Source organism: Cydia pomonella, chromosome 5 (assembly GCF_033807575.1).
Source record: "Cydia pomonella isolate Wapato2018A chromosome 5, ilCydPomo1, whole genome shotgun sequence".
NCBI classification, from domain to species: domain Eukaryota; kingdom Metazoa; phylum Arthropoda; class Insecta; order Lepidoptera; family Tortricidae; genus Cydia; species Cydia pomonella.
In genome coordinates, this window is record NC_084707.1 from 211,543 (window position 1) to 238,381 (window position 26,839).

General features: G+C 36.4%; 3 protein-coding genes across 3 annotated transcripts; all 3 read left to right on the forward strand.

The window, feature by feature from the left end:
- The first annotated feature begins 790 nt into the window (after nucleotides 1–790).
- Nucleotides 791–2,397, forward strand: LOC133518311 (uncharacterized). Its single transcript, XM_061851983.1, has 3 exons — nucleotides 791–1,237; nucleotides 1,539–1,609; nucleotides 1,783–2,397. The coding sequence occupies exons 1-3, from the start codon at nucleotides 1,132–1,134 to the stop codon at nucleotides 1,999–2,001; spliced, it is 396 nt and encodes a 131-aa protein (XP_061707967.1). The 5' UTR covers nucleotides 791–1,131; the 3' UTR covers nucleotides 2,002–2,397.
- Nucleotides 2,398–6,999: 4,602 nt separating this feature from the next.
- LOC133518345 (uncharacterized) lies at nucleotides 7,000–9,596 on the forward strand. Its single transcript, XM_061852017.1, has 3 exons — nucleotides 7,000–7,122; nucleotides 7,959–8,029; nucleotides 9,148–9,596. The coding sequence occupies exons 1-3, from the start codon at nucleotides 7,017–7,019 to the stop codon at nucleotides 9,373–9,375; spliced, it is 405 nt and encodes a 134-aa protein (XP_061708001.1). The 5' UTR covers nucleotides 7,000–7,016; the 3' UTR covers nucleotides 9,376–9,596.
- Nucleotides 9,597–21,586: 11,990 nt separating this feature from the next.
- Nucleotides 21,587–22,662, forward strand: LOC133518312 (uncharacterized). The gene is made up of 3 exons (XM_061851984.1): nucleotides 21,587–21,741; nucleotides 21,866–21,942; nucleotides 22,350–22,662. Exons 1-3 carry the CDS (start codon nucleotides 21,660–21,662, stop codon nucleotides 22,545–22,547), a joined length of 357 nt encoding a protein of 118 aa, XP_061707968.1. The 5' UTR covers nucleotides 21,587–21,659; the 3' UTR covers nucleotides 22,548–22,662.
- The last annotated feature ends 4,177 nt before the right edge of the window (nucleotides 22,663–26,839 follow it).

Below are 26,839 nucleotides of genomic sequence, written 5' to 3' on the forward strand. Positions count from 1 at the left end.
CTATTTAAAAAACAAAAATAATTTGATTTGTGCCCTACTTGTACAAACAAACAAATTACGGAAATATCTTAATAAATTATAGACTAAATTTTGCACGATTATTATTAAATTAAAGGAACCGTAAATGTTTATCTAGAATTATGTATAACTAGCATAATTTCAAATGTACCTGTGTGCCCTGTAAAATATTTGTTGCCAATAAAGAAACTGAAACTAGAACTGAATACTTACTAAATTAATGCGACATTCTTCTAAATATTTTCGTATAAATTTGGATGTCAAACAGAAAATCGTATTTTATGTGTGGTTCACCAGATGTTTTTAGGGTTCTTGCCGCTATAACAACAAATACTAACAAGTACGGAACCCTCGGTGGGCGAGTCCGACTCGCACTTGTCCGGTTTTTTTTTGCCTTTACTATAGTTATTTTATAAAACTAATAAACGAAATAAATTAATGATTATCATGCTGAATGCAGATAGCAACGAAGGATATAGATTCAGCAAAGTTAAGATTAAAAGTTTAAGTATAGATTCACGAAGCATACATATTATAACAGCCACTGTGCCAACTCGCATCTTATGCATCTTTCACTTCCACCCCCGGAGCATATAGCTCTAATGATTCCTCTCTGGACGGCCAATGAAGGCAAGTCAGAGCTGAGATGCGCACGCCGGAGACCCTGACCGACTCTCGGGAGCACTCGGGTTCGTGCTCGCCACAAGCTGCCCTGATATATTATTATTATTTTCATACCTAACTCAAGGGAGGTTTTTTGAACACACAGTGAAATTGCGCTTGTATTGTATAGAATAGGGAACTCCTATCTATCCGCCACGTTTTGTCGATATCAGAGGGTCTATCGTGAACCACGGTTGACGTGTTAGCTCTCTGTCGCACATGTAAATTCGTACGTAAGTTTTACAGGGAGGCAACACGTCGAACGTAGTTTACGATAGGACGATAATTTCTAACATTGATTAGCTTCGTGTAATCAGGTTTAAGTGATATTAAGTAATTGGATACGGATATAACCTGCTCTATACTTATATATACGGTAGCGAGCGTAATACGAGTATAACGGAGTCGGCGTCGACAGTGCACAGTATTATCGCCACCGCCGCCGCCGCCATGTTGCCGCTCGCCCGCTCGCTGCTCGCGCTCGCCGCGCTGCTCTCCGTCACCGAAGCTAGGTTGGCGAACCCGTTTTGTAGTGACCTGCATTTGGGTAAAGATGGTAAATAAACTTTTTTTATTAAAGATCTCTGGGTATATTTATTACATTTAGTTAAAACACCTGAAGAGTAATGAAAATAGAAATAAATCGCATTATTGCAGTAGGACTTTGACGTTATTTAATATTATTTCATAAAATATTTCAATTTATTCCACCTTTTATTGTATCGTACCTTATTGTATCATATTGACTATGAATATATTCACAACGAAAACGACGTGGTGTATAACTTAATGAAATAAACAAATAAAGTTTTAGTTACCATGACAAATTGAAATAATTTCACGTAATGATTTTTCAGATGGCTATCCAAAGAATAACTATGTGGATTTTACGATAACTGTTTCTGGTGGCACCATCACCATACCTGATGTAAGATTTTTTTTATTTAGATAAGTTTTTTTTGTTTATACGGGGTTAATGAACAATTGTAAACATTTCTTTGGTAAGCGTAAACTTATATTGTAACAGTAATTATTGTATATTTAGTTTTAAGGCATAATTTTATGCAAAGTTTAAAAATAGACCCCGTTTTTAATTTATAGAAATGTTCCAGACCAGGAAACAAGATTGTCGGCGAGTCTATCAGCATATGTAATACGCCCAACTCTAAGCCCGAAATCTGGCAAGCATTGCAGACGGAGTATCATTTCAAACCGAACTTCGCTTTATTCCACATCGACTGTCCAAGCAACATCGCTGGCTGTGATCGTCTCAAGGTTGAAATCAGGCAATATTGCGAAATGGTCACAGCACCTCATTGAGTAGTTGAGTAAAGTCTGACTTCCATCTAACGGCTCGATTCGATTTAAAGATACGTCAAACTTTTCTTAAAGATACGATATGGATTGAATATGTCAGTGTTTTTGTTTGAAGAAACGTCACTATTGACGGTGACATATCTAATCCATGTCTTATCTTTAGCAAATGTATGACTTATCTTGAAGTTTGAATAAGGCCGCAAGTTATCTATGCACCGGCTTGAATATAACAAAGTGAGGGTGTCATTAACGCGTGTTTGATATAAATTTTACATTAATGACGACTTTGTTACACTTCGTCATTACAAGTGCCTTGCAGTTTTAGCTTGCCGACCATAACTAGCTAAAGTTTGTGTTGGAAGTTGGAATTTTGTCAATAAATAAAATGTCATTATATAAGTATTTTATTTAACTTACAAAAATTTACAAAACTACACACTGCATTGACGTTGTCAAAAATATAAGTATTGGTGGAAATGGTCGTATAGAAAAACAACTGTGCTTATCGCCTTACAAAAAAGACATCAAATTTCAAATTTCAAATTTCAAATTTCAATTTTCTAATTTCAAATTTCAAAACACTTTATTGCCAAAACATGATGATACAAAGAAAAACAATACAAACAATACATAAAGTCTAGGTTAAGTATGTACTAAATTATTCTAGGTTAAGTACTAACTTATTGTCTAAACTAAATGGTAATCAAAATTAGCAAGACATGTTGGCTGTGGGTACCAAGCTCAGCATATGCTAGACTGGCGTCCAGCGCTGGTTTTCAGTTTGGCCCCTTTTTGTAGAGGTCTGACAAAGTATTTACATGTTGATCTTTTCTGAGCCGTTAAGCATTTTTACTTACAGCGAAAACAAAACTTATGTAAAATGATGAGCAGTTATGAAACAACAGTAATGCGTAAAGAACTATTTGTATTACAATATTACAGTCAAGTGGTTAGCGTATCGTGTGATTGTAACTGTTTACATGTGTCATCTGCTGTGCTGTTGTTACTGTGGTTGGGTGCATTAAGGTAGCTGGTGATGTACGGGATTTGAATATGTGTGAGTGTATATATATATATATATATATATATATATATCGCTGTTTTATATTTGCATTTGTAATTCAAGTAAGTGTTTTTTTACAAGGCTTTTAAACTTGACCAGATTCATAGGTTCTCGCAGAGGCGGAGGTAGGTCGTTCCAGATTTTTGCTGATGCAAATTTAAAACAGTCTTTAAACGATGCGGTTCTATGTCGGGGAGGTATTAGTTTGTATTCTCTTGTTTTTCTAAGTGGTTTCGTGCGAACATCCTTAACCCATTTTAGTTCTTTATAAAGATAACCTGGCCTTTCGAACTCGATGACTTTACGAATGGTGAAAACTATATGTAATCGCCGCCTATTATCCATGTTCAGGAGCCCTCTATCATTTAGGTATGGTGTGATATGCGCTCGCTTTGGAATATCATGACAGAAACGCATAGAGGCATTTTGCACCCGCTGAATAGATTTTTTAGTTTTATTAAGAAGCCTTGGTCCGTAAACGATGTCGCAATAGTTGAATTGGGAGAGAACTAAGGATTCCATTAATATTTGTCTGATCTCTTCAGATAGGTAGCTTCGAATATGATACAATGTTTTGATTCTATAAAAAGCATTTCGGATCTTAAGGTTGATATGCTCTATGAATCGCATTTCCCCGTCTAGTAGTATACCCAAATTTTTCGCGCTCTCTACTCTAGATACGATTTCGTTTCCTATGCACAACTTTGGGGATTGCGCGATTATCTTCTCTCTCTGCCATTTGTTACCCATTACCATGAATTGAGATTTAGTGGGGTTCAATATCAAATTGTTTTTAGTAGCCCAATCCGCTATTAAGTTGAGGTCTTCATTAATCCTATCCAGCGCAAGCAGTGTATCTTGTGGTAAGAAGGCGTAATAAAGCTGCGTGTCGTCAGCATAGAGGTGGACTCTGCAGTGTTTCAGCTTACTCACGAGATCCGCTGTGTATAAGATGAAGAGCAGTGGGCTTAGAATGGAACCTTGCGGCGTGCCTCGGGCAACAGATTTTACTTTATTTAACCAACATTCCCTGAGGAGTTTGGAGCTCGACAAACTGCTGCCTCCCGGTAAGAAAAGACTCAAACCATTTCCGTGCTAACATTTATTAACTATACACGAAAGTAGTACATATGTATAAATATTTTGTAAAAGTACAAAGTTCTTAGATTCACGAAAGCTAACGCGGATTTTATATAATTACATGTAATTTATCAGCTGCACAAATATTTGAAATTGCGCTTATATTGCATCTAATAGAAATAATAATTATTATTTATATATTTATATTTATTTATTTGTAAAAAATTGGTATACATAAAGGATCTTATTCTGTAGACAGTTTCTCCATTTTCAGCCTATTACAGACATACAAATTAAATAACCTTATAACTATATTTACAGAACTTATATCAAGTGTTCAAAGTTATTGTAATACATTTTTCTAAACACCACCTAAATAGTTTTGCTTTAAATTGTGGTAAGTCCAATTCCTTCAGTTCCTTAGGGAGATAGTTATTAATTTTTGTGCACATAAATACTATACTTTTATTAACAAGGGCAGTTAACTTAAGTTAGTAAGGGTTTTTCTAACAGTAATCGGCTTCATAAATGTAGATTTAAGTGGTATTAAGCAATTTGATACGGATATCCCTTGCTATAGTATTAGCAAGCGTAAGTTAACGGAGTCTGCGTCGACAGTGCAACATTCCCGCCGCCACCGCCATGTCGCCGCTTACCTGCTCCCTGCTCGCGCTCGCCGCGTTGCTCGCTTTCACCGACGCCAGGTTACCGAACCCTTATTGTGCCTACCTACGTGGGTAAAACGGGTAAATAGCACTTTTTTATCATCTCTGATCTAGTTATAATTTATTTTCATTAGTTATATCATGAAATATTTGGATTTCTTTCAACTTAACATTGACTTAAAATACCCACATATTGTATCATATTGTCTATTAACTCATTATTAAAGAAAACTACGATATGTATATTGTTAAATGATCATGAAAAATAGAAAATAAATCGTGAAAAGTTTTTTACAGACGGTTATCCAACAGCTATGTGGAATTTACGTTCACCGCTCGTGGTGGTGGCATCGTCGACATTCCTGATGTAAGATTTTTACTATAGTCTTTTTTACTTCTGAGATATTATGTCATGTCATAATTTCGCATGTTATGTTTGTCTGTAATTGGTTGTGCATTTAGCTTGTCTTTAGATACTCGTAAATCATCTAACTACTCCGAATGTCATGATGTAACAACTGTTGGCAAATCTAATAAATAAAATAAAGTTACAGGATTTGTGAAAAATAAAAATTCTACTTATAACAAAACGTATACAAATGCTCTTATGGTAACATTTTATGCGAAGTATAAAAATAGAGTGATACAGTTTTGATTTAATTGTGCTGCATTTAATATCCTATTAATTAACACAACAACATAGTAACACCAAATAAAATAATAATTTTACAAAATTAAAAATAAGTCAAAGGTAGCGAAAAAAATAGTTCAAAAAACATAAATATACTTATCAACAAAAACAAAGAGCAATTATAAAGTGTATACCCCTTCTAACAAATCGGTCATGGGGTCCATGACATTGGCGACGTTACCTCTCTGTATCGCAAAGGAAATACGTTGAGAGTGATTGTATTAAATTGTGATCCTATAGATATATTCAAGGTTGCTTAAGTAGGTACCGTTATAGCCCAACTCATATTTTACTTAAATTCAAAACGATTTATTACATTTTTTATTTACAGAAATGTCCGAGACCAGGAAGCATGATAGTCGGCGAGACTATCAGAGTATGTAACACGCCCAACTCTCAGCCCGGAATCTTGCCAGCATTACAGAAGCAATATCGTTTCCAACCGAACTTCGCCTTAGTGCGAATTGGCTGTCCTGACCATATCGTTGGCTGTGATCGTGTCCAGGTTGAGGTGTGGCAGTATTGCGAAATGGTAACTGGACGTTGGGTATTTTTAAATTATGAGTGACGTTCAAATTATTATGTGATGTGAATCAAATGGTTGTGAATGATTAAAACCAAACCATATACTTGTTTTATTTTACCTTTGAAACTCAAGTTCTGGTTTCGGTGTCGTAAAGACAAAACTAGTTAATTCATAAATAATTGATGATATAGGACTATCTTACAATCGACATAGTAAGCGATCAGTTTCACAAACAGAGTCACTTCCGACTACGCTAGAAAACAATGGTTTTCCGGGTCCATGGGATAAATATAGGGTCAGCAACGCGCATGTAACTCCTCTGGAGTTGCAGGCGTACATGGGCTACGGAGACTGCTTACCATCAGGCGGGCCGTATGCTTGTTTGCCACCGACGTAGTATAAAAAAATAATGGGAAGCAAACGCAGAGCTGTAGCCAACTTGTCAAGTCTCTTTCAACACATCGAGGGTACATCGAGGTGATATTTTTACATAGATAGTTTATAAATTATAAAAAATATAACCACGCAAGCCATTAAATAAAAGCGAATAATTGAATATTAGAAATGGTTGTAAGAAAAAAAAAGCAAATAATTATTTATTGATATTGCACTGCCGTGCTAATTCAAAAGGACGTATGTCATCAGCGTGGGTTTTGAGAAATCAGCGTATTTAGTTTTTTATTCACCGACCGCTCAATACCTAATTGATTTCTGCAAGTTTCGGCAGGCAAATGGCAAATGAAAAAGTAAGAGCTGATTGACTGTCTTGTATTATAAATAAATAAGATTTTTTTTATTACAACCGTTTCTAATATTCAATTATTAGAACGTACATTTCAACGTCTATTATTTCTATCAATAATCGTATTTTTGTTTACATGTTTAAGTAGTATAAATCAATTGGACATGGTTATTACTTGCTTTAGTATGTCGAGCCCAATATAACGGAGTCGGCGTTGACAGCGCGCCATTTCTCTCGCCGCCGACGCCACCATGTCGCCGCTCGCCTGCTCGCTGCTCGCGCTTGCCGCGCTGATCGCCGCCGCCGACGCCTTGAAACCGAACCCTTATTGCAGTTACCTGGAAATGGGTCAAACAGGTAAATATAATTTTTTTCATCACACTTGCTCGAAATAGATCTTATTTCATGCAGGTGTGCTGAAGGAGAAAGGCCTATTTTGTTCCCGCGGGAGTTATGGATTGTGAAAAAAAAGCTGAAACTCCCTAGGGAGTTATAGCCTTTTTTTAAATTATGTCACTAATTCATACAAACCAAGTAGCATAAATGAGTTTTACTTTTAAAATACTGGCGTTTATAATTGAATATTTTTGTTTATGTTTAAAATTATTTAATTTGATTAATTTAACAGCCGTTTAAAATATATTTTACATAAATTTCAATCGTGGCAGAATGCCGAATAGGTCTGTGCCTTCGATGCCTCACCTGCCAAGAAATTACAAAATGGCGAACGAATGTTTGATATGTCACCGTATTTAAGAATTAATTCGCTTAAAATTTAGTTTTTTCTTCGCAAGTGTGATGAAAAACATTGTGTGTAACTCCGGGTGTAAGAATATTGCAAACTCGGGTCTTTAATTCCACCCTCGTGTCCAAAATTTTACTTAACCCCCTCGTTGCACAATGTCCTATAATCAGCCTCAGTCTGGGTTATATTTACTACGTTAGTTAACAACACCATGCACCATTGAAAAGGAGTCAAAAAGGGAAATAGATAGCATTATTAAAGTTGGTAGGTATATAGTTATTTCGAAATATTGTTTCATAAAATAATTTGAATTATTCATCCTTTTTTCTTTATTATCTTGAAATATGTGGGCATGTTGTATCATTTTATAACCAAGCTAAGCTTTGTAAGACAAAATAAAATAAAGAAATAAAATTATTGATAGGATTTCATGAAATATTTTTTACAGAAGGCTATCCAACAGATAACTATGTGGAGTTTACGCTAAACGTTGCTGGTGGCACCATCACCATTCCTGATGTAAGATTTCTATAAATAATTTTTTTGTTAGTCATTTATATTTGTACCTACTGGATTAATGAACAATTATAAACCTTCCTTTGGTAAAACGAAAACTTTTAAGGTAACACGCGGATACCAGCAGCGGCAGCTGTATACATTATTAACTACATTTTGACTTTTAAGGTAACGTTTTATGCAAAGTTTAAAAATAGAGTTCGAAGTTTTCGGTGATCCGACCAATAGATTTAGATTTATTTATTGCACAACATACGATTGCATTGCAAATTACATTCATGTCAATTTATATGAATATATATTGTGATTGTCAAAAATAAATTCTAATAATGACTAAAAATAATATCATAATCCAGATGGCAACAATTAATGAATGGACCACCTGAAAAGGATCGTCAAGTCAAAATTTATTGAAAAACAATAATAAAATAAGAATTAAATAGAATCAATAAGAAACAAAAACAATGTCAAAGATGCAAAAATAAATTATACAGAAAAATTCACTAATTGAATATAATGGGTTTTCCAGCAAAAATTTTCCCAATCGACGCTTGAAAATCGTATCGGATGTTTCCAGTTGTTCATTGTAGTAACGTTTTGGCACATGTAGTATTTTTAACCACCGACGCAAAAATATGTTATAAGTTTGACGCCAGTATCTATCCGTGTGTCTGTCTGTGGCATCGTAGTTCTCAAAGAGATGAACCGATGTCGATGTGGTTTTTTTATAGTACAGTCAGCATCAATAGCAGCGGATGAAACAACGCGCCAAAAGTATCTGATATTCCGGATAACTGTTCCAAATATAAATAAATCTCTAAAATTTACATTCAGAAGTATATCTTTTACCGTCTTACATGTTCTACATATAGAACCACCTCATTTTGTTAAGCTGTTACAGAATGGTAGATACTTCTGAAACCTTGTTTGATTCGCTACTTTTGATGCTGACTGTACGTTAAAGCGAGTTTTTCAGCTTATTTCATAAATATCGATTAAGCAGTTTAAAGCTCAGCTTTATTCCAAATTTATGTAAGACACTTTTGTGCGTAGCGGGTTCCTTAAATTATTAATTTATTTTTTATTTAAAAACGATATTTTATTAAGTTTTTTATTTATAGAAATGTACCAGACTAGGAAACATGATTATCGGCGAGGCTATCAGCGTATGTAATACGCCCAACTCCAAGCCAGAAATCACTCCAGCATTGCAGACGGAATATCAATTCAAACCGAACCTCGGTTCAGTGCACATCGAGTGTCCTAGCGACATCGATGGCTGTGATCGTCTCGATGTCGAGATAACGCAGTATTGTTCAATGGTCACTGCAAATCATATTTTTAGTTGAGCAGAGCCCCACCTCCGTCTAAGGTATCTTTGCACCGACTTGAATAGACAAAGTGAGAGTGTCATTATAAGCGTCATATTTTCATAGAAATATGACATGAATTATGATACTACATTTTGTCATTGTAAATGCTTTGCAAATTTACCTTGCGGACTATAACAAGCAAAATTTTGTGACTGGAATTGAGTTTTTGACCAAAAATAAAAACAATAAAAATGTAAGTATTTTACTTTATCCACACAATTTTACAAAATTACACCCTGCATTTGACGTTGTTCCATTTAGGTAAATATTTGTGAGAGTCAGAATGGCGGGTGTACCTAAATAAAATCAAATAAAAAGCATACCATATTTTTGTACCTAATTTGTACTATTTAGTTCCTCCTTTAAAAAAAATTGTACCTCACGGTACATAAAGTTATCATCAAAAAACAGGTCACCCGCCATCCTGACATGAATGAGTAATATAAAATGAGTATAACTTGGAAACCACAAATAAAATGGCTCATATTATAATTGAATGTGAAGGTACAAAAAAGGTACAAAAATTTGGCTTTTATAGATTTTATAAATAACCACGGGAACATAGCGTAATAAAGTACACCCGCCATTCTGACTGTCAGGATGGCGGGTGACCTGTTTTTTGATGATAACTTTATGTACCGTGAGGTAAATTTTTTTTAAAGGAGGTACTAAATAGTACAAATTAGGTACAAAAATATGGTATGCTTTTCATTTGATTTTATTTAGGTACACCCGCCATTCTGACTCTCACAAATATTTGTGTATTATTATTTTTTTTCAAAGAGAAGAGTTTGCGAGTTTTTAGTGTAACTCGAATATTTTTAGAGTGTTTTTCTGCTTCTACAGTCTCAACCAGTTTTACTCACATTACATTACGAGTTGAAAAGATTAAAGCAAGTTACTAATGACTCAATAACTAGCAAGCCTATGAGTAATATTACCGCAATATAAAAATAAAAATAAAATAAATATTATAGGACATTATTACACAAATTGACTAAGTCCCACAGTAAGCTCAATAAGGCTTGTGTTGAGGGTACTTAGACAACGATATATATAATATATAACTATTTATAAATACTTAAATACATAGAAAACACCCATGACTCAGGAACAAATATCCATGCTCATCACACAAATAAATGCCCTTACCAGGATTTGAACCCGGGACCATCGGCTTCATAGGCAGGGTCACTACCCACGAGGCCAGACCGGTCGTCATTTCGAAATTATTTAGTTATATAAAATATAACTAAATAATTTCGAAAGAAAACTACAAGCAAACGTTATAAATTAGTCGCTATCTTATGCGATTTTCACATTAGGTACCAATCCGCAGACCGCTCCGGTGTGCAAGTGAAATACCGACAACTTAACACATAGCTCTGTCTCGCTCGTGCGTATACCGGAGCGGCGAGATAAGTGAACCCACATCAGTTTGATAACTGCGTTTATCCAAATGTATGCATACACTAGATTAATTTCTGCCGGTACCTAAGTAAGTTTGCCAGAGATCAACGAGGATGCTGAGTGTTGGGGTCAGCAACGCGCATGTAACTCCTCTGGAGTTGCAGGCGTACATAGGCTTCGGAGACTGCTTACCATCAGGCGGGCCGTATGCTTGTTGGCCACCGACGTAGTATTAAAAAAATCTGTTTTGCTCTAGGTACATTACATAGTAGTATTCTATTGTACAAAAATACGTACATATTAAAAGTTCGAAGGTGTATGTGAAGTCCCCAATCCGCATTGGGCTAGCGTGGGGACTATAGCCCGAGCCCTCTCGCTCATGAGAGGAGGCCTGTGCCCAGCAGTGGGACGTATATAGGCTGAATTATTATTATTTTATTTATTAAAAGTAACATACACTTAGTAAGAAGTAAAAAGGCGAACTTATCCCTTTGAGGGATCTCTTCCAGTTAAATGTTGAGTAGATGAGAGGTGAGAGTGAAAAGAGAGTGACAAATGCAGAAAAATGTACAACAAGGTACAAGAAAGACAAAGGATATAGATACATACATATTTCATAGGATAAACATGTATTACAACAAAAAGGAATGGGGAAAATACATGTTTCATGCTTAATCTTTTTTCGCTAGATTTCGATAAAATTTCGTGAATAGAAGTGTCCTTTTCTGTACAATAGCTAATCTCAAAATTCTACCTAATTGTATCATCTATAGTTGTATAATACACGATTTTGCACCGCCTACAACTTATCTGCTTTGCCTAAAAGTTGACTGGAGAATGCTTTATATTATAGCATTAAGGTCGTCTTTTGTACAATGTGTTTTATTATGTGCAATAAAGATTCAATAAACAAATACACTTTTTTCTCTGTAAATAATTGTATCGTGAAAGAGGCCCGGTAGTTCACACAAAAGACTTGGTAAAAGTGTACGTAAACTACAACCGTTGAACAGAGCTGGATTGAAAATATAGCCTAGATGTGTATTCCCGATGATAGGGGCCTGGTAGGGCGCCCCAGTGTAACCTGAAATCAGGGTCCATAACAACGGATGCTACCTTCATATTAAGCATCAATCATCATCATCATTATTGGCTTTTTTTTTTTTTTTTTTTTTTTTTTTATTTAAGGTTCACCAACAATTGTTGACATCGATACATTCAAAACGTACAAGCTAATACATGTAAGGAGTGGTGTCACAATTACTTACAGGTAAACACGGCATGCGAAACAAATATAAGTAAACAACTATAGAAGTACCAAAATTTTAACTTAAATTCTAATTACTTATGTTTAAAAAAAATATTTTCGGACAGATTTTATAAATTTATTTAGTGGGTCATAGTGCATATCCGCCTTGTCACAGCAACCATTAGCAATTTTACATAACCTGCATATTGGAGAGTTAGTGCCTGAAACTGATCTTCTAGGCGGGGCGTAAAGAGGGGTGATAGCATTACGGGGGAAACGGGATGGAGCACGAAAGTTCAACAATGTCAGCAGTTGTGGACAATCTATTTTGTGGTTCACTAACTTGTACAAAAAAGTTGCATCTAGGAGCGTCCGTCGATCTTCTAGGGAATCCATCTTGAAATATTGCAGTTTCCTTTGATAGGATATTGATCTTTTAGCCATAACACGTGCCTGAAATGCTAAGTGACGAGTGAACCTTTTTTGAATACGCTCTAACCGTAATGAGTGGGTAGCATAATGCGGCCTCCAGACAACGCTGCAATATTCCAAAATACTCCTCGTCAGACTATTGTATAGCAATATTTTGGTTGCGCTGCGCCTAAATGATTTAGTGCTTCTCATGACAAAGCCCAAAGTCTTAGATGCCCTCTTGACAATATTTTCTATGTGGGGAATAAACGTTAATTTGTTGTCGAAAAGAACTCCAAGATCGCGAGTGTTCTCAACTTCGATTAGGTTGCAACCGACTATATGGTAGTCTGACTGTGTTACATTTTGTTTTCGAGTGAATTTCATATGGATGCATTTTTTGATGTTAATGTGCATTAGGTTATGCTTACACCAACTACTCAGTCTTATAATATTTATGGTGTGACACCGGAGAAACACTATTTTGGATGATAACTGCCACCTCCCGTGTTGTTATTCACGCAGTGAAGCTGACGTGGGCGGAGTGACCTCCACGGACATTACACCGCCTGAGACGGAATTAAAGAAACACAGGGAAGCCCAGCACCTGCATTACTCTCTCTTCACTGTCTGAACCCACCAGAAAGGCGAGCCACGTGTAGCGGCAGGTCGTGTACAAGTAAATTGCACATGCATCATATTCATCATTTGCCCCATCAGCATTTATTTTATATAAAAGTGTTATAACTAGTCAATAAGTACCCCCTTTTTCATTCATTAAATAATCACGTTCGCTACTATATAAGTGTGCACAGCTATCAAGTTATAATAAAGCAAGTTTATCTCAAGAATTCGTCTTTCGTGTTTCACATTACTATCAAGATATCTATCAAGTAAATGTTAGAGTTAGCAAGTACTCTAACAGGTCGGCTGCAGGAATCTGCCGCTTATTTCAGGTTGGACCCATTCGCGCCTTACGGTAACTCCATTCCGGGTTTTATTTGGGAGTATCATTCTCCTAGATGGATTGCAAGCCGCCCCTGTGCCGAAACAGCTTTCAATAGTCAATAGCATCAATAGTAGTGTATGAAACAATGCGCCAAAATTATCTGCCACCCTGGAAAGCTCTTCCAAATGGAGATATATTTCCACAGTTCGCGTTCAAAAGTACACAAGTTGCAGTCAAGGACCTGTTTCACAATCTCCAAGTACACAAATAAATTAACTGCCAGATAAAACTTCCTGCTAATCTTTGCACTATGTACCAGTCGGGCTAGCACATGATTGGTGCGACAGTATCTCGCGGCGAGATAGACTACCCGTCCCTCTTTAATCAACATATTAGTTAGAAGAAGACGGGTAGTCTATCTCGCCGCGAGATAATGTCGCGCCATGGGCCTACACAACATATATATGGGCATTTGTGACAATTTTGACGCCGGCGCCGTGTCATTAAATGCGACGTTCTGAGTTAATACAAAATAGTGATATATTGCTTGCTGATTTATTTTATATGGAAAATTAACGTCGTCAATTTTTCAAATAATTAATAGAAACAGGCGTTACTTTGAGGAAATCTATGCTAAGTAAAACAAGAAATATTACTTTGCTAATCCGAACCAATTTGAATCAATTGTATCAGTTGTCAGGCGTCAGACCGGCAAAATCTCCTAAGGATGCCTCGTAGAACACGTGTCGAGTTTTGTACTTTTGGTGGTGGGTTGTTATATTTATTTGCGTAATTATTTTTGCGGTGGGAGGGTGGGAACATTAATTGCATGTAAAAATACGCAAGTAAGTATAACGGGTTAGCACTGATTGACTAGCACGTTATTTTCTCGCGGATTAGGAAAGTAATATACAATATTTCTTGTTTTAATCAATTTTTTATAAAACCTAATATGAAAACGTGTTCATAACAGTCAAAAATACACGTTGTAATGGGGAGAAATATCTCTTTTTGTTAAGTTATTAGGTAAGGGTAGATATTTTTGACGTGTAGCCTTCACAGTTACTTTTGATGTCAGCATCAACAGCCAGCTGTATGTTGAGGCGTTTACTCGTTTATACACAATAGGCATAGATAATTACGCCCTGTACAAAAACGAAGCGTGGATTTTGCAGGTGGAAGTTCGGATTGAATTTAGGTTCTGAATATTCCAGACTTTATCGGTGGAGTTGAAGTGAAAGATGAAGGGCTTTGTTGATTTTAGGACAATTAAAGCATAAGCCGACAAGCAATGGAAATGCTTTTGGGACGTTGAAGTGGGCGAAGTGAAAGATATCTTGATTTATATTTTGGAGCTTGATTGTTCATCATTAATTTTACTGATTGTGTTGAACTAAGATTACGCAATTGCACGTATAATTCGTGTCAACCAAAGAAGAGAATCAGAGAATAAATACACATATGTATCAGGCGACGTTCTACTACTGTTTATATTTTGGATAGTATGAGTCATGTCCATATAATAGGTTTCGTTAAGTGATATCGTACTGCTGACAAAATAAAATATTTGATGTTAGCAATTATTTTATAATAAAATTCTTCACATCACTCGCCTGGGCAAATCTTCCGGACACCTATTATATGTATTTTTATTGAAAAAACATTGGTAAATATACGGACAATGGACGTAATGGAAATTATAATGGAATTATGAGTGATTTCAAAACCATCTGACATTTGAAATCACCCGAATACACCTTCTATTTTATTTTATTTTAGATTTTATTCACAAATAATCTTACAGTCTAATAAACCAAGGCGCTTTAAACTATAGTTCAATGTTCTTTGTACTAGAAGACAAATTTGAAGGCTAATAATATTGTCTTCGGCCACCGATACTTACTCGTATATTAGTAACTCGTGAAGAAAAACTTTGCAAACAGATTATATCACGTATAATAAATTTAAATTACATTACATAGGTACCCGAAGTTTTGAACCCCAGCGTCCGTGGTCAACGGGCGACCTCCATTACAGTCCTATTTCATAATTTAAAGGCCATTAATTACCACGAGCTTTCAGACTATTTCTTAACGAAACATGAACAATATGAACATCCCCGTCCGTCTAAAGCTGCAAAACGTAATTGATCTATCGCGGAGCATCGCCGACAATGGACGGGGGCTTATCGGAGCGTCTTGGGAGTTAAGGGGCATCCACCACTACAACAGCCTTGCACTCAATAAAAAAAATGTAAGCATACATTATTATTTTTGTACATTAGGTACTTCACATGACACAACAAACGGTGTCTTTGTCTTAACCCTTTTTCCAGGCATAGTACGATTTATCGACCACATACGCGCCAATAGAATTTCAACCATAGCCATCCTATTTAAGGTTCAAATTAGATTTCACTTTCGGAAAATGTGACTTGTTTTCAAATGAATCATCAAAGCTGGATGTATTTGAATATATTTGAAGTTTTTGGGAAAACCTTGTAGATCGGTGCGGCCTGGAAAGGGTTAACTTAAAATTGAAAGAAAAGCGATTACCTTTCCACAGAGTTTCCATAACCTTCAGATACGTATATTTGACAGGATTTAAAGATAAGGCCGCTTGTATATGTCTGTTGTTTTCAACAAACAACGTGGAACGATCATGTTACGGGACTCCAGTCCAGTTTTGAATGTGGGTTCTGACAGCTACGCCCACCCAAAAAAATAGGACATGGTTAATTATCCGCTGAAAACAACGGGACAAGCGGCCTAAAGGATGACTCACGCTAGACCGGGCCGGGCCCGGGCCCAGGCGTCCGACAGATTATCTATGACGGCTGATTGGTGATTACGTGGTGCTTTCCATAGAAAACGAAGCACCGGAAGCTCCGGCCCGGTCCAGGCCCGGTCTAGCGTGACTCATCCTTAACTTAACCTAGAACGGCCCGGAACCGGGCCAAGGCGACGGGCTAGCCACTTCCGAGTCACGTGATGCTTTCTAAAGAAAACAAAGTGTCGAACGGCGCGGCCCGGACCAGGACCATTCTAATTTAAGTTTTTATCCTTTTTATGACGACCGGTCTGGCCTAGGTGGGTAGTGACCCTGCCTATGAAGCTGATGGTCCCGGGTTCAAATCATGGTAAGAGCACATATTTGTGTGATGAACACGGATATTTGTTTCTGAGTCATGGGTGTTTTCTATGTATTTAAGTATTTATAATTATATATTATATATATCGTTGTCTAGTTACCTACAACACAAGCCTTATTTAACTTACTGTGGGACTTAGACAATTTGTGTAATAATGTCCTATAATATTTATTTATTTATTATTATTCTTTATCATTTTTGTGAGATACACATTCAATCGGAGAAATCTTATTTGTAAGATTCAAAATCACAAACACATGATTAAAGTAGGTACATTGGTACTACAAAACTGATGAAAATATTGCGAAGAACCATCGCCTTAAATAGTCTTGCGGGCATCGCCTGAGCTGGAGACAGTCGATGTTATCGCCTCAGCTTCTGATGTTGAAGGAACAATGAGTCTCAAGATGGCCGGCTACTCTTGTAAGTCTGTATTGTGACTGGTCTATGGCTGCCATGTTTCTTTGAAATTATGCCGAGCTTAGAACTGCAAGAAACCTATTATGGAAAAGTTCGCCTTGGGACACCTTATTCTTTTTGGGTTCCGTAGTCAACTAGGAACCCTTATAGTTTCGCCATGTCCGCCTGTCTGTCTGTCTGTCTGTCTGTCCGAGGCTTTGCTCTGTGGTCGTTAGTGCTAGAAAGCTGAAATTTGACATGGATATATAAATCAATAAAGCCGACAAAGTCGTACAATAAAATCTAAAAATTTTTTTTTTAGGGTACCTCCCCTACACGTAAAGTTGTGGTGAAATTTTATTTTGCTTCAACCCTACAGTGTGGGATATCGTTGGAAAGGTCTTTCAAAACTAATAGGGGTCTTCAACAAACATTTCTTGATAAAGTGAATATATTCGGAGATAATTGCTCCAAAAGAAGAAAAAAATGTGTCCCCCCCCTCTAACTTTTGAACCATAGGTCCAAAAAATATGAAAAAAATCTTGGAAGTAGAGCTTAAGAAAGACATTAAATGAAAATAGCGGATATGATCAGTTTAGCTGTTATCGTAAAAAGTTTCCCCTTCATAGTAAAAAGACGTACACCCACAGTTCATCCCGTGGTTAACAATCTACCATACGTTAAGCTCCAGTCTAGCTTATTGTGACGGAAGAGTAACAACGGAACCCTACTCTGAGCATGGCCCGACATGCTCTTGGCCGGTTTTTTGTTATAATTGTAGCTTTTTAATGTGTTTTGTGTTTATGTGACCGCGGCTGGCAAAACGTCCCACTTTGTCGCATGTCATAAGGACGAGATTTGCTTGTACCTTTACACGAATAACCTGTCAAGTCGTTGTTATGGCAAGCGACAAAGTGGGACGTTTTTCCGGCCGCGGTCACATAGGTATATAAATAGGTACCTAATAAAAAAAGGCTAGGCTTTGCTTAGCCTTAAAAATTGATTTTACGTATATACCGGGTTCGAAAAGTGGAATCTTATAAGTACAGGTTAGATTTCCTTTTTGGGTTAGTGAGGGCAGCTACCAGATCCCGAGCTGCTACGTGAAAACAGTCTTAGAAGAGCTTTCTTCGATTTCAAATTAATGAAGATTGGCGTTTACAGCTAGATTTTCGAAAAAACATACAGGGTGCGAGAAAAAGGTAATTTTTGACAATTTTATATTTTATTGAAATCGATCCCATTCCTAACGAGGATTTTTTTTTTTGTTAGAAAAGCCATAAATTGAAGAAAAACTTGTGCCATACAATTTGTATGAGTATTAAATTTAATTTAATATGTTTATTTCAGACACAACTGTCCATATACACAAAACACAAGTAAAATTTAAAATAAAATAAATAAAAAACTAATCTAATACAAAATATAAAAAGTTTTATTTTTAAACTTAACAAAAGATAACAAACCTCGCAATACATTGCGTCTTAGAATAAACATGAAAGTGTTCTAAAAATCAAAATAAAAGTTATTTTTAAATGTTACTCAAAAAATGTTGGTCAGTTTCAGGAGTACAGCCGACAGTTTAATTTTTTGCTCCTGTTACAGGCCACACCCGGTATAATAGTTTGCTAGAGGTCAACTTAAGGTATTTTATAAAACTTTTTCCATACATTTACTATCAAAACCATGACATCGGAATCGGGCTCAAGGTCGTATCAGAATAAGTTTTTTTATACAGAATTGGCTTCCGTGATGCTGATGATGGTACAGAGTACAAGCTATGATTTATGACCAATGGACGGATATTGAACGAGTAACAGGTAACATCAGTAAATAAAGGCAAAAAATGCAATTTTTCGATAAAATTGACAGCTTGATGGAGCATCGGGTTGGAGGGTGACGATGGCTTGGGAGGCCGAAGAATATTCGCCGCTAATTAAGTGTTATTTTAATATTTAGCTGTTAAAAATATATTTTTTTTATACTACGTCGGTGGCAAACAAGCATACGGCCCGCCTGATGGTAAGCAGTCTCCGTAGCATATGTACGCCTGCAACTCCAGAGGAGTTATATGCACGTTGCCGACCCTAAACCCGCCAACCCCCCCCCTCGTTGAGCTCTGGCAACCTTACTCACCGGCAGGAACACAACACTATGAGTAGGGTCTAGTGTTATTTGGCTGCTGTTTTCTGTAAGGTGGAGGTACTTCCCCTGTTGGGCTCTGCTCTAGAACTGGAATGACATCCACTGGCTGTGCCCTACCACACAAAGCGAGATGACATTCACAATGCCCATACCTCTCTTTTGGACGTAGTTTAAGGACGTACCCGGGTCCAAATTTAGATGTTAGACTTTGAAGAGAAAACTGGACACCGTTTCTACATACGAACGTAGTCCCATTTTGGAGAAGCGGTCGTAGACTTTCTATTTAGGCCCCAAGACTTGGTTGTTAACGAGCAGCGATACGCCTGGCACCCTTAGGCCTCGTGTCTTTGCTACTTACGACGTAAGACACATTGTTACTCTTCTACGAACGAATTGGTCTCATTTGAAGTTTTTGACGTTTAAAATTACGTATTTAACGTTGGGAGTAAGTTATGCTAAGTCTAATGTCGAAATGAAATCAATTTAAACTTTAATTTTCCAGTTACTCCATTAAAAAAAATTACATTTCCAATAAAGTCCACTACACATGGCCTTTTGAAATTTCGTGTACTACAAATGTTAATAGTTAAATAATAACCAGATTTTCAGTTTGCATTGAATATCAGCCAGAGATTTTTAAACTTTTGAACGCTGAAGACTTTAACTGACGCGTGCGGCAACAGCCCAACCTTCGTGCTTTCCGACAAGGTTCATAATGACGCGTCGCACATGACAGGCAAGGTTTGTAAATATGATGGCGCAAACATTTTTGTATTTTGGCGTGATGGGTATTTCTACCTTTAACCATACCATTTACGGTCACACACTTTAATTGTTGATCTATTAAGGGTTCTAAAGTCAAACCAAGATAAGTTGACAGCGATTTTGAAAGCCAGACGGTGTAAGTGTTATTTTAAACATCAAATTTCTATGAAATTGTGACGTTTAATTGACACTTGCACCGTTTGGGCACCTTATTATTATTGTAGTCTATTTTATTTTGAATTTGACATATTAATTTATTAATTATTTTTGTATTCAATGTTTCAATTTTTTTTTTTATTTTACTATGAATCGTGATTTCATTGTTATTATGTCAATATTATTAATTATTTACTATTCATATTGTTTGGATTTGATTGTGATGTACTTACTAACCCCTAGCTATAACGATGGTACTAACAATGTTTCATGGAATTCTTATGGTTCTGAATTTTTTTTTTTTTTTTTTATCTTCGTATGACTTGAGCTAATTTGGTTGACAATACTAACGGGTATGAAATGTCCAATGTAAAGTAAACTCTAAATGGCTTAATAATTAAAATCCGTGACTGTACCATACATAAAAAAAATATCAGTCGTAGATTGGATACCATTTTCCGAACAAAAATAACGTCATAATTCCGTCAATCATGACATACAATGTCTCCCGTAATCCTCAACTCATAGTCACCATACACTGCAGTAACGAAGTGTCGCCCGAGATTTATGACATGACAGTGATTTGGCTGTTCACACTGTGGCCATCACTTTTGCGACCTTTAACACCCTTAATACAAGCACACGGAGTTGATAATCGCATAAAAAAACTGTAGTAAAAACGTGCTAAATATAAGAAGTACTTAAAATTTTATTGCGTTTGATAAAGTGTTTATTACAAGGGAATAAAGTCAAATTTAGCGTATGCTGGCTGTTTTGAAGGATATAAGGACTTCGAACAGTTATTGAGTGTGAAAGAAAATTGATGCACTCTTTTTTATAAAAGGTTTTTGCGAAATTAAGCTCTTTTGTGAATTATTAAGGTGCTATTTGCTTTGTGCTTGGGGAAATTTGATAATAAAGTGTTTGCGTGTTTGCTGAAATATAGATGGCAAACATTATAGCACAGAACAGAAGACAAGACCCAAAGGTCTGGTTTGCCAATGCAAAGGGTAGGTAATTATGAAATAGTTACGTCCTCGACGTTTAGATGGGCATCAAATGAATTCTGGAACAATATAGATTAGGTTAAACGCAGAGACATAGCGTGAATATATAGGTTATGGTAGCGTAGAAACACTGGTAAATATCTGGTGGTATTATGTACTTTATAAATAAATCCAATCCCGTAGAAAGCTCAAAAGTTTTGTGTTGAGTATACTAAACGATGATAATTATAATAGATAGATATAGAAACATTCCTAGAACATTAAAAACATCCCTAACTCGGAAAAAACTAAAATAATCAAACAAATAAATGTGCCTTATCAGGATGCGAACCCAGCACTTTCTGCTTCGTAGACAGAGTCACCACCGACTAGACGAAGGCTGTTAAAATATGCTTTATGATATTTTTGTGGTATTAATTAATCAATTCAAATCAAAACCGAGAGACGCAATATAGTTCGCAGCAAGTAATTAAGTAACTACTCAATTACGAGATCAATTATTTGTAACGAATCAATATTATAAAAAACATAAATGACTAATTAGAAAAAAGCAAAGAAACTGGATATTACTTGAAATATTTAGTATGATGGTTTAGTTTGGTCGACGCCGCCGCCGCCATGTCGCCGCTCGGCCGCTCGCTGCTCGCGCTCGGCGCGCTCCTCACCGCCGCCGACGCCAAATGCAGAACAAAGATGATAGGTAAATGCGAGGTTACCTTACAATAAAATTTAGTAAGTTTTATGTGTTTAGTAACTTAATATTAACGTCTGTTTTTCAAGTTATTATGACACCTTTTTTGTTATTCGTTTTTTGGTATTCTTAGGTTATGTAACGAAGACGGACACCGGCTGGAACTTATATAATGCTGCTCCAGGAGGAGATGTGGTTTACTTTCCTAAGGTAACATGTATATATAATATTATAAACACACACATCGATAAAAATTTCACAACAAAATTAGCAACCTAGCTAAAAACAGCTAGTAATTTCCGGCCTGCTAAACTGTGGGATGAACTGCCGCCCGCGGTGTTTCCGGACCCATACAAATTTTGAGCCTTCAAGAAAAGAGCGTAAGATGGGAGCACTTGTACCCCTCTGGTACAAGTGGTCTGCACAGGTGTCCGTGGACGATGGTAATTGCTTACCATCAGTCAATTTATCTGTTCGTTTGCCTCCTATGACATATTTTTTTGTCATAATGTATATGTTTATTTTGTTTATTGTAATGTCTATTGCATGAAAACTTTGTGTTTTAAAATAATTTAAATTCAAAAATCTTCAACCTTTTTTTTCCATATGCCGCTTAGACCTACTACATAACAGAGACAGTGGGCGAAAAGATAACCGTCTGCAACAAGGATCCGAGCGCGCCGCCTCCGGTAATAGAGGTGGCAACGCCGACGCAGTTCTCACAAGTGACCATCGCGTGTTATGAAGATTGCCCTCAAGGGTCGACTGTTAATGTGACCCAGTATATTGAAGACTATTTTGTGGTCTGGCCGTAGTTGGAAATTCTTATGGTTGATAATTATATTAAGATATTAATGTTAAAAAAAAGCTGTTGATTTTATAAATGTCTACGAATTGCTTTAGATTAAAGTGTGATTTCGTAGAAAGAAACGAATATTATTTATTTGTTTAAACTTGACTAAACAAAATATATACAACAATATAAAAACATCGGACTTAGTGCCAAATAGCATTTTCTACCAGTCAACAAAACTAGAACAATATATTGAATAGTACAGTGAACTGAGTAGTTTGGTCTCAGAATTAAATAGAGATCACTTCGACGCCGTCTGTGTTCTACACGTGATAGTGTGGTAAGACTCTAACAACCTATGATACAACATATATCTATATGTATACAGTACATAGAATACAACATTCGAGTAAACGACACTGCTTAAAAAAATGTAATATTAAGCGTAAAACACTGAATAAAACGTCTTTAAAATATATCTTCCCAAAATCACTTGAAGCCAATATAAACCTGAAAAACTCGTTAACAGTTTCGCGAAGAAACATAAAACGTACTTTTTGTTGCCAACTTTCCGGGCTGATGCCTCAAGCATTGACACAGTCAATTGTTCAATTTTAAACCTTATAACGAGGGAAATAAGGTACAGTCGCCATTAGATACACATAGGAGCGGCTAAGGTGCTTAAAAACATCTGAACATGCACTTTAACGTCTTGGTAATAGAGGTTTTGTGCAGATATTTGTGAATTCCTTTGCCACTCCGATATTTCTGATGGTGACAGTACAATGTTGAGTGGATAGATTTCATTAATCGATCTTGAAGCTTTGTTGCATAGATAATGAAGTCGTCGTAACGTAACATACCGATGCCAGTCTTCAAAAATTTATTAATATAAAGACGACCAGTTTGGCCAGTGGGTAGTGACCCTGCCTACAAAGCCGATGGTCCCGGGTTCAAATCCTGGTAAGGGCATTTATTCGTGTGATGAGCATGGATATTTGTTCCTGAGTCATGGGTGTTTTCTATCTATTTAAGTATTTATAAATATTTATATATTATATATATCGTTGTCTAAGTACCCTCAACACAAGTCTTATTGAGCTTACTGTGGGATTTAGTCAATTTGTGTACTAGTGTCCTATAATATTTATTTATTTATATTTATTTATTATTTATTTATTTATTTAAACTTCGTTAAATTAATCTAGAATTCTCATCGTTAAAATATAATTATGTATGTAGCCAATATACTGAACTTTCAAATGCATTCATATTTTCAGTCGAGTACCGTGTTTAGGCAACGAAGCTTGCTGAGTTGCCTAAGTAAGGTGCAAATCATCTAAAATAATACTTTTTACCATAAATACAATACAATACAAATCCTCTTTATTCCCCCCCGTCCCCCGTTCTATGGAAGCGCGGCGGCACGTGATTAGTCAATTTTTTTTTTATAGTTGACTACAGCGGTATCGAAATGAATATCATAGTTAAGTTGGGGGTCCATACATGAAAAGTACGTAATTATAGTTTGGTATACGAAATCTTAATTCAACCATAACAGTCGACGAGTAGAAAAACAGATTTGTGTCTACCTTCATAAACAAAATATCCTCGTTTAAGTGAAAACTGTTGCAATGTACCTTACAAACTCTCCCTTAAATTTGCTTTATGTCCATACCTGGTTACATGTCCAATTTGTAAAATTTAACTGCTTTGAAATTATCAATGCTTTATACTTATGTCATTGATTGCTGCATGCTTATTTGCATGGATGTAGATTTTTTTTAAAGTACTACAGAAATAATGTTCTCAGACCAGAATCGAAATAAAAATGATAAAATGACAGAGGAAACATATTTTTTGAGCTGGGACGAGGTTCTAACTGGAAATAATAAAACTATCGCCTCCACTGTAGTTTGAGTCAAAAATGTAACCATGTTGTACTGGTATAACATTTGTCATTTTTAGGAGTTGCTGTGTTCTAGTTTCCTTTGCTATTGTATAGCGAGGCTATTATATTTCAATCGTTTTTATACCTGTGCATAATACAATAAAAACCGGACAAGTGCGAGTCAGACTCGCCCACCGAGGATTCCGTACTTTTTAGTGTTTTGTTGTTATAGCGGCAACAAAAATACATCATCTGTGAAAATTGCAACTGTCTAACTATCACAGTTCATAAGATTCAGCCTGGTGACAGACAGACAGACGGGCGGATAGACGTACAGCGGAGTGTTACTAATAGGGTCCCGTTTTACCCTTTGGGTACGGAACCTTCATAAACGAGATGGAACCTTTACGGATGAAATTAGATAAATAATGCTTTGACGAGTTTAGGTACCGTTCGAATTTAGACTGCACCTGCATTACTTACTGCTGCAGTATTTCAGCGTGACATTACTGCTGACTGCATTACTGCCGAAAATGTGAAACGTCCGGGCAGCAACGTCGATTATGATATTTGCAGCAGTAATGCAGTCGGCAGTAATGTTGCCTTCAATACTGCTGCGGTCGAATGCAAAAAACGTCAAATTTCATATAAATATCTCGATAAATGCGATTTTAAAGCACATCAAGTGCTGATTAGGGAGTAGACAATATAGACTTCAACTTAGAACCACGTCGTTTAATTCAATTCTACATACAATTGTCCTCTAGATAATATTTATTTATTTATTATAAATGCTGATTTTACGCTCTACCTGCACTGTATACGTTACCAATGAAACAATTATTTAAACTCTTATTCACCCATTGCACCTCACGTTCCCATTTTTCAACAAAAAAACACCAACTTTATAAAATAAAACGCGTTAAAAACTGACACACGCCGAGCCGCGAACAAAGCAATTTAAAAACAAAATACTTTCATACTCTACCAAATTGGTTTTCATTGAATCTGTATAACATTTAACGTGCCTGGTACAACTTTTAAATTCGACGCGGGAAATTGAAACAAAATGGAAGGACGGTGTTTGATGATAAAATTAACATGTTCATGTCAACTATTCATAGACTGCCCGAAATAGAAGTTGTAGATGTAGTGTATAGACACCCGGCCGGAAACAGGAGGCCTATCGATCACGTGTTCCCGGCGGCATTCCCACGCTATTCTCCGCAAATTTTCTTGTTTTCCTGCAGAACAGAAGGCTATCTTTAAGTTCGATGTCCTTTAGTTCGTTCTCCTTCAGGATGTCTCTATAAATATATTCTGCCAGTAAATGTGTGCTAGTCTCCTCCTTACAATAGTGTGGATAGGAGGCATCTCTACTAATTTCCATTATCTTAAGATGTCTGTTGTGAGTGTTATGACCTGTAATGATACTCGTCAGTAGTCTCAGACTGCTCTTCTTTTTATACTACGTCGGTGGCAAACAAGCATACGGCCCGCTTGATGGTAAGCATTCTCCATAGCCTATGTACAGTCAACCAATTTGAATCCTAGGTCACTATAGAACCTTGTCGCTTTAACTACTAGATACTTGACACGCATCACTCAATAAGAAGTCATTATGGCATGGTTCTATAGTGGCCTAGGAATCAAATTGGTTGACTGTACGCCTGCAGCTCCAGAGGAGTTACATGCGCGTTGCCGACCCTAACCCTCTGCACCCTCGTTGAGCTCTGGCAACCTTATTCACCGGCAGGAACATAACACTATGAGTAGGGTCTAGTATTATTTAGCTGCGGTTTTCTGAAATGGAGGTACTATAACCACGAGCGTGAAGCATTGCAAGTGATCTCAAAACGATATCAGATTAAACCGACCCGATACGACCTTCAAGAAAAGAGCCCATCTTTAAGCCAGCAACGCACTTGCAACCCTTCTGTCACTTCCAACATCAGATTACTGAACACCTGCAACACCATGCGTACAAACTTTATGGCAGTTTGGCTTAGAAATCATAAAAATTATAAATTATACCCCAGAAAATTAAAGGCTAAATAATATTAATCACACATTCGAAATCTCTAGCAATGTACTTTAAATAACGGTGCCCTTTAGGGTAAAACCACCTATTCGTGCCCCTGGGCCGTCAAGCGGCACCCCTAAATCAGCGCCATTACCCACCCCGTATATCTCGTCTTTACTCTAACTTCATGCGGTAAATATTCTTAATGTACGCGTTTCAGTGCTTTAGAGTAATTTATTTTATTAGCGTTTTTTACAGTTTAAGTTTAATTGCATTGCTTTATTCTTTTATAATTGGAGTTTGCGAGTTAACAACGATTGAATCTTTTATTCTTACCTTGACACATATTATATACTACCTATACCTACAAGTATAACACACTATTTCTCACCCGTGAATT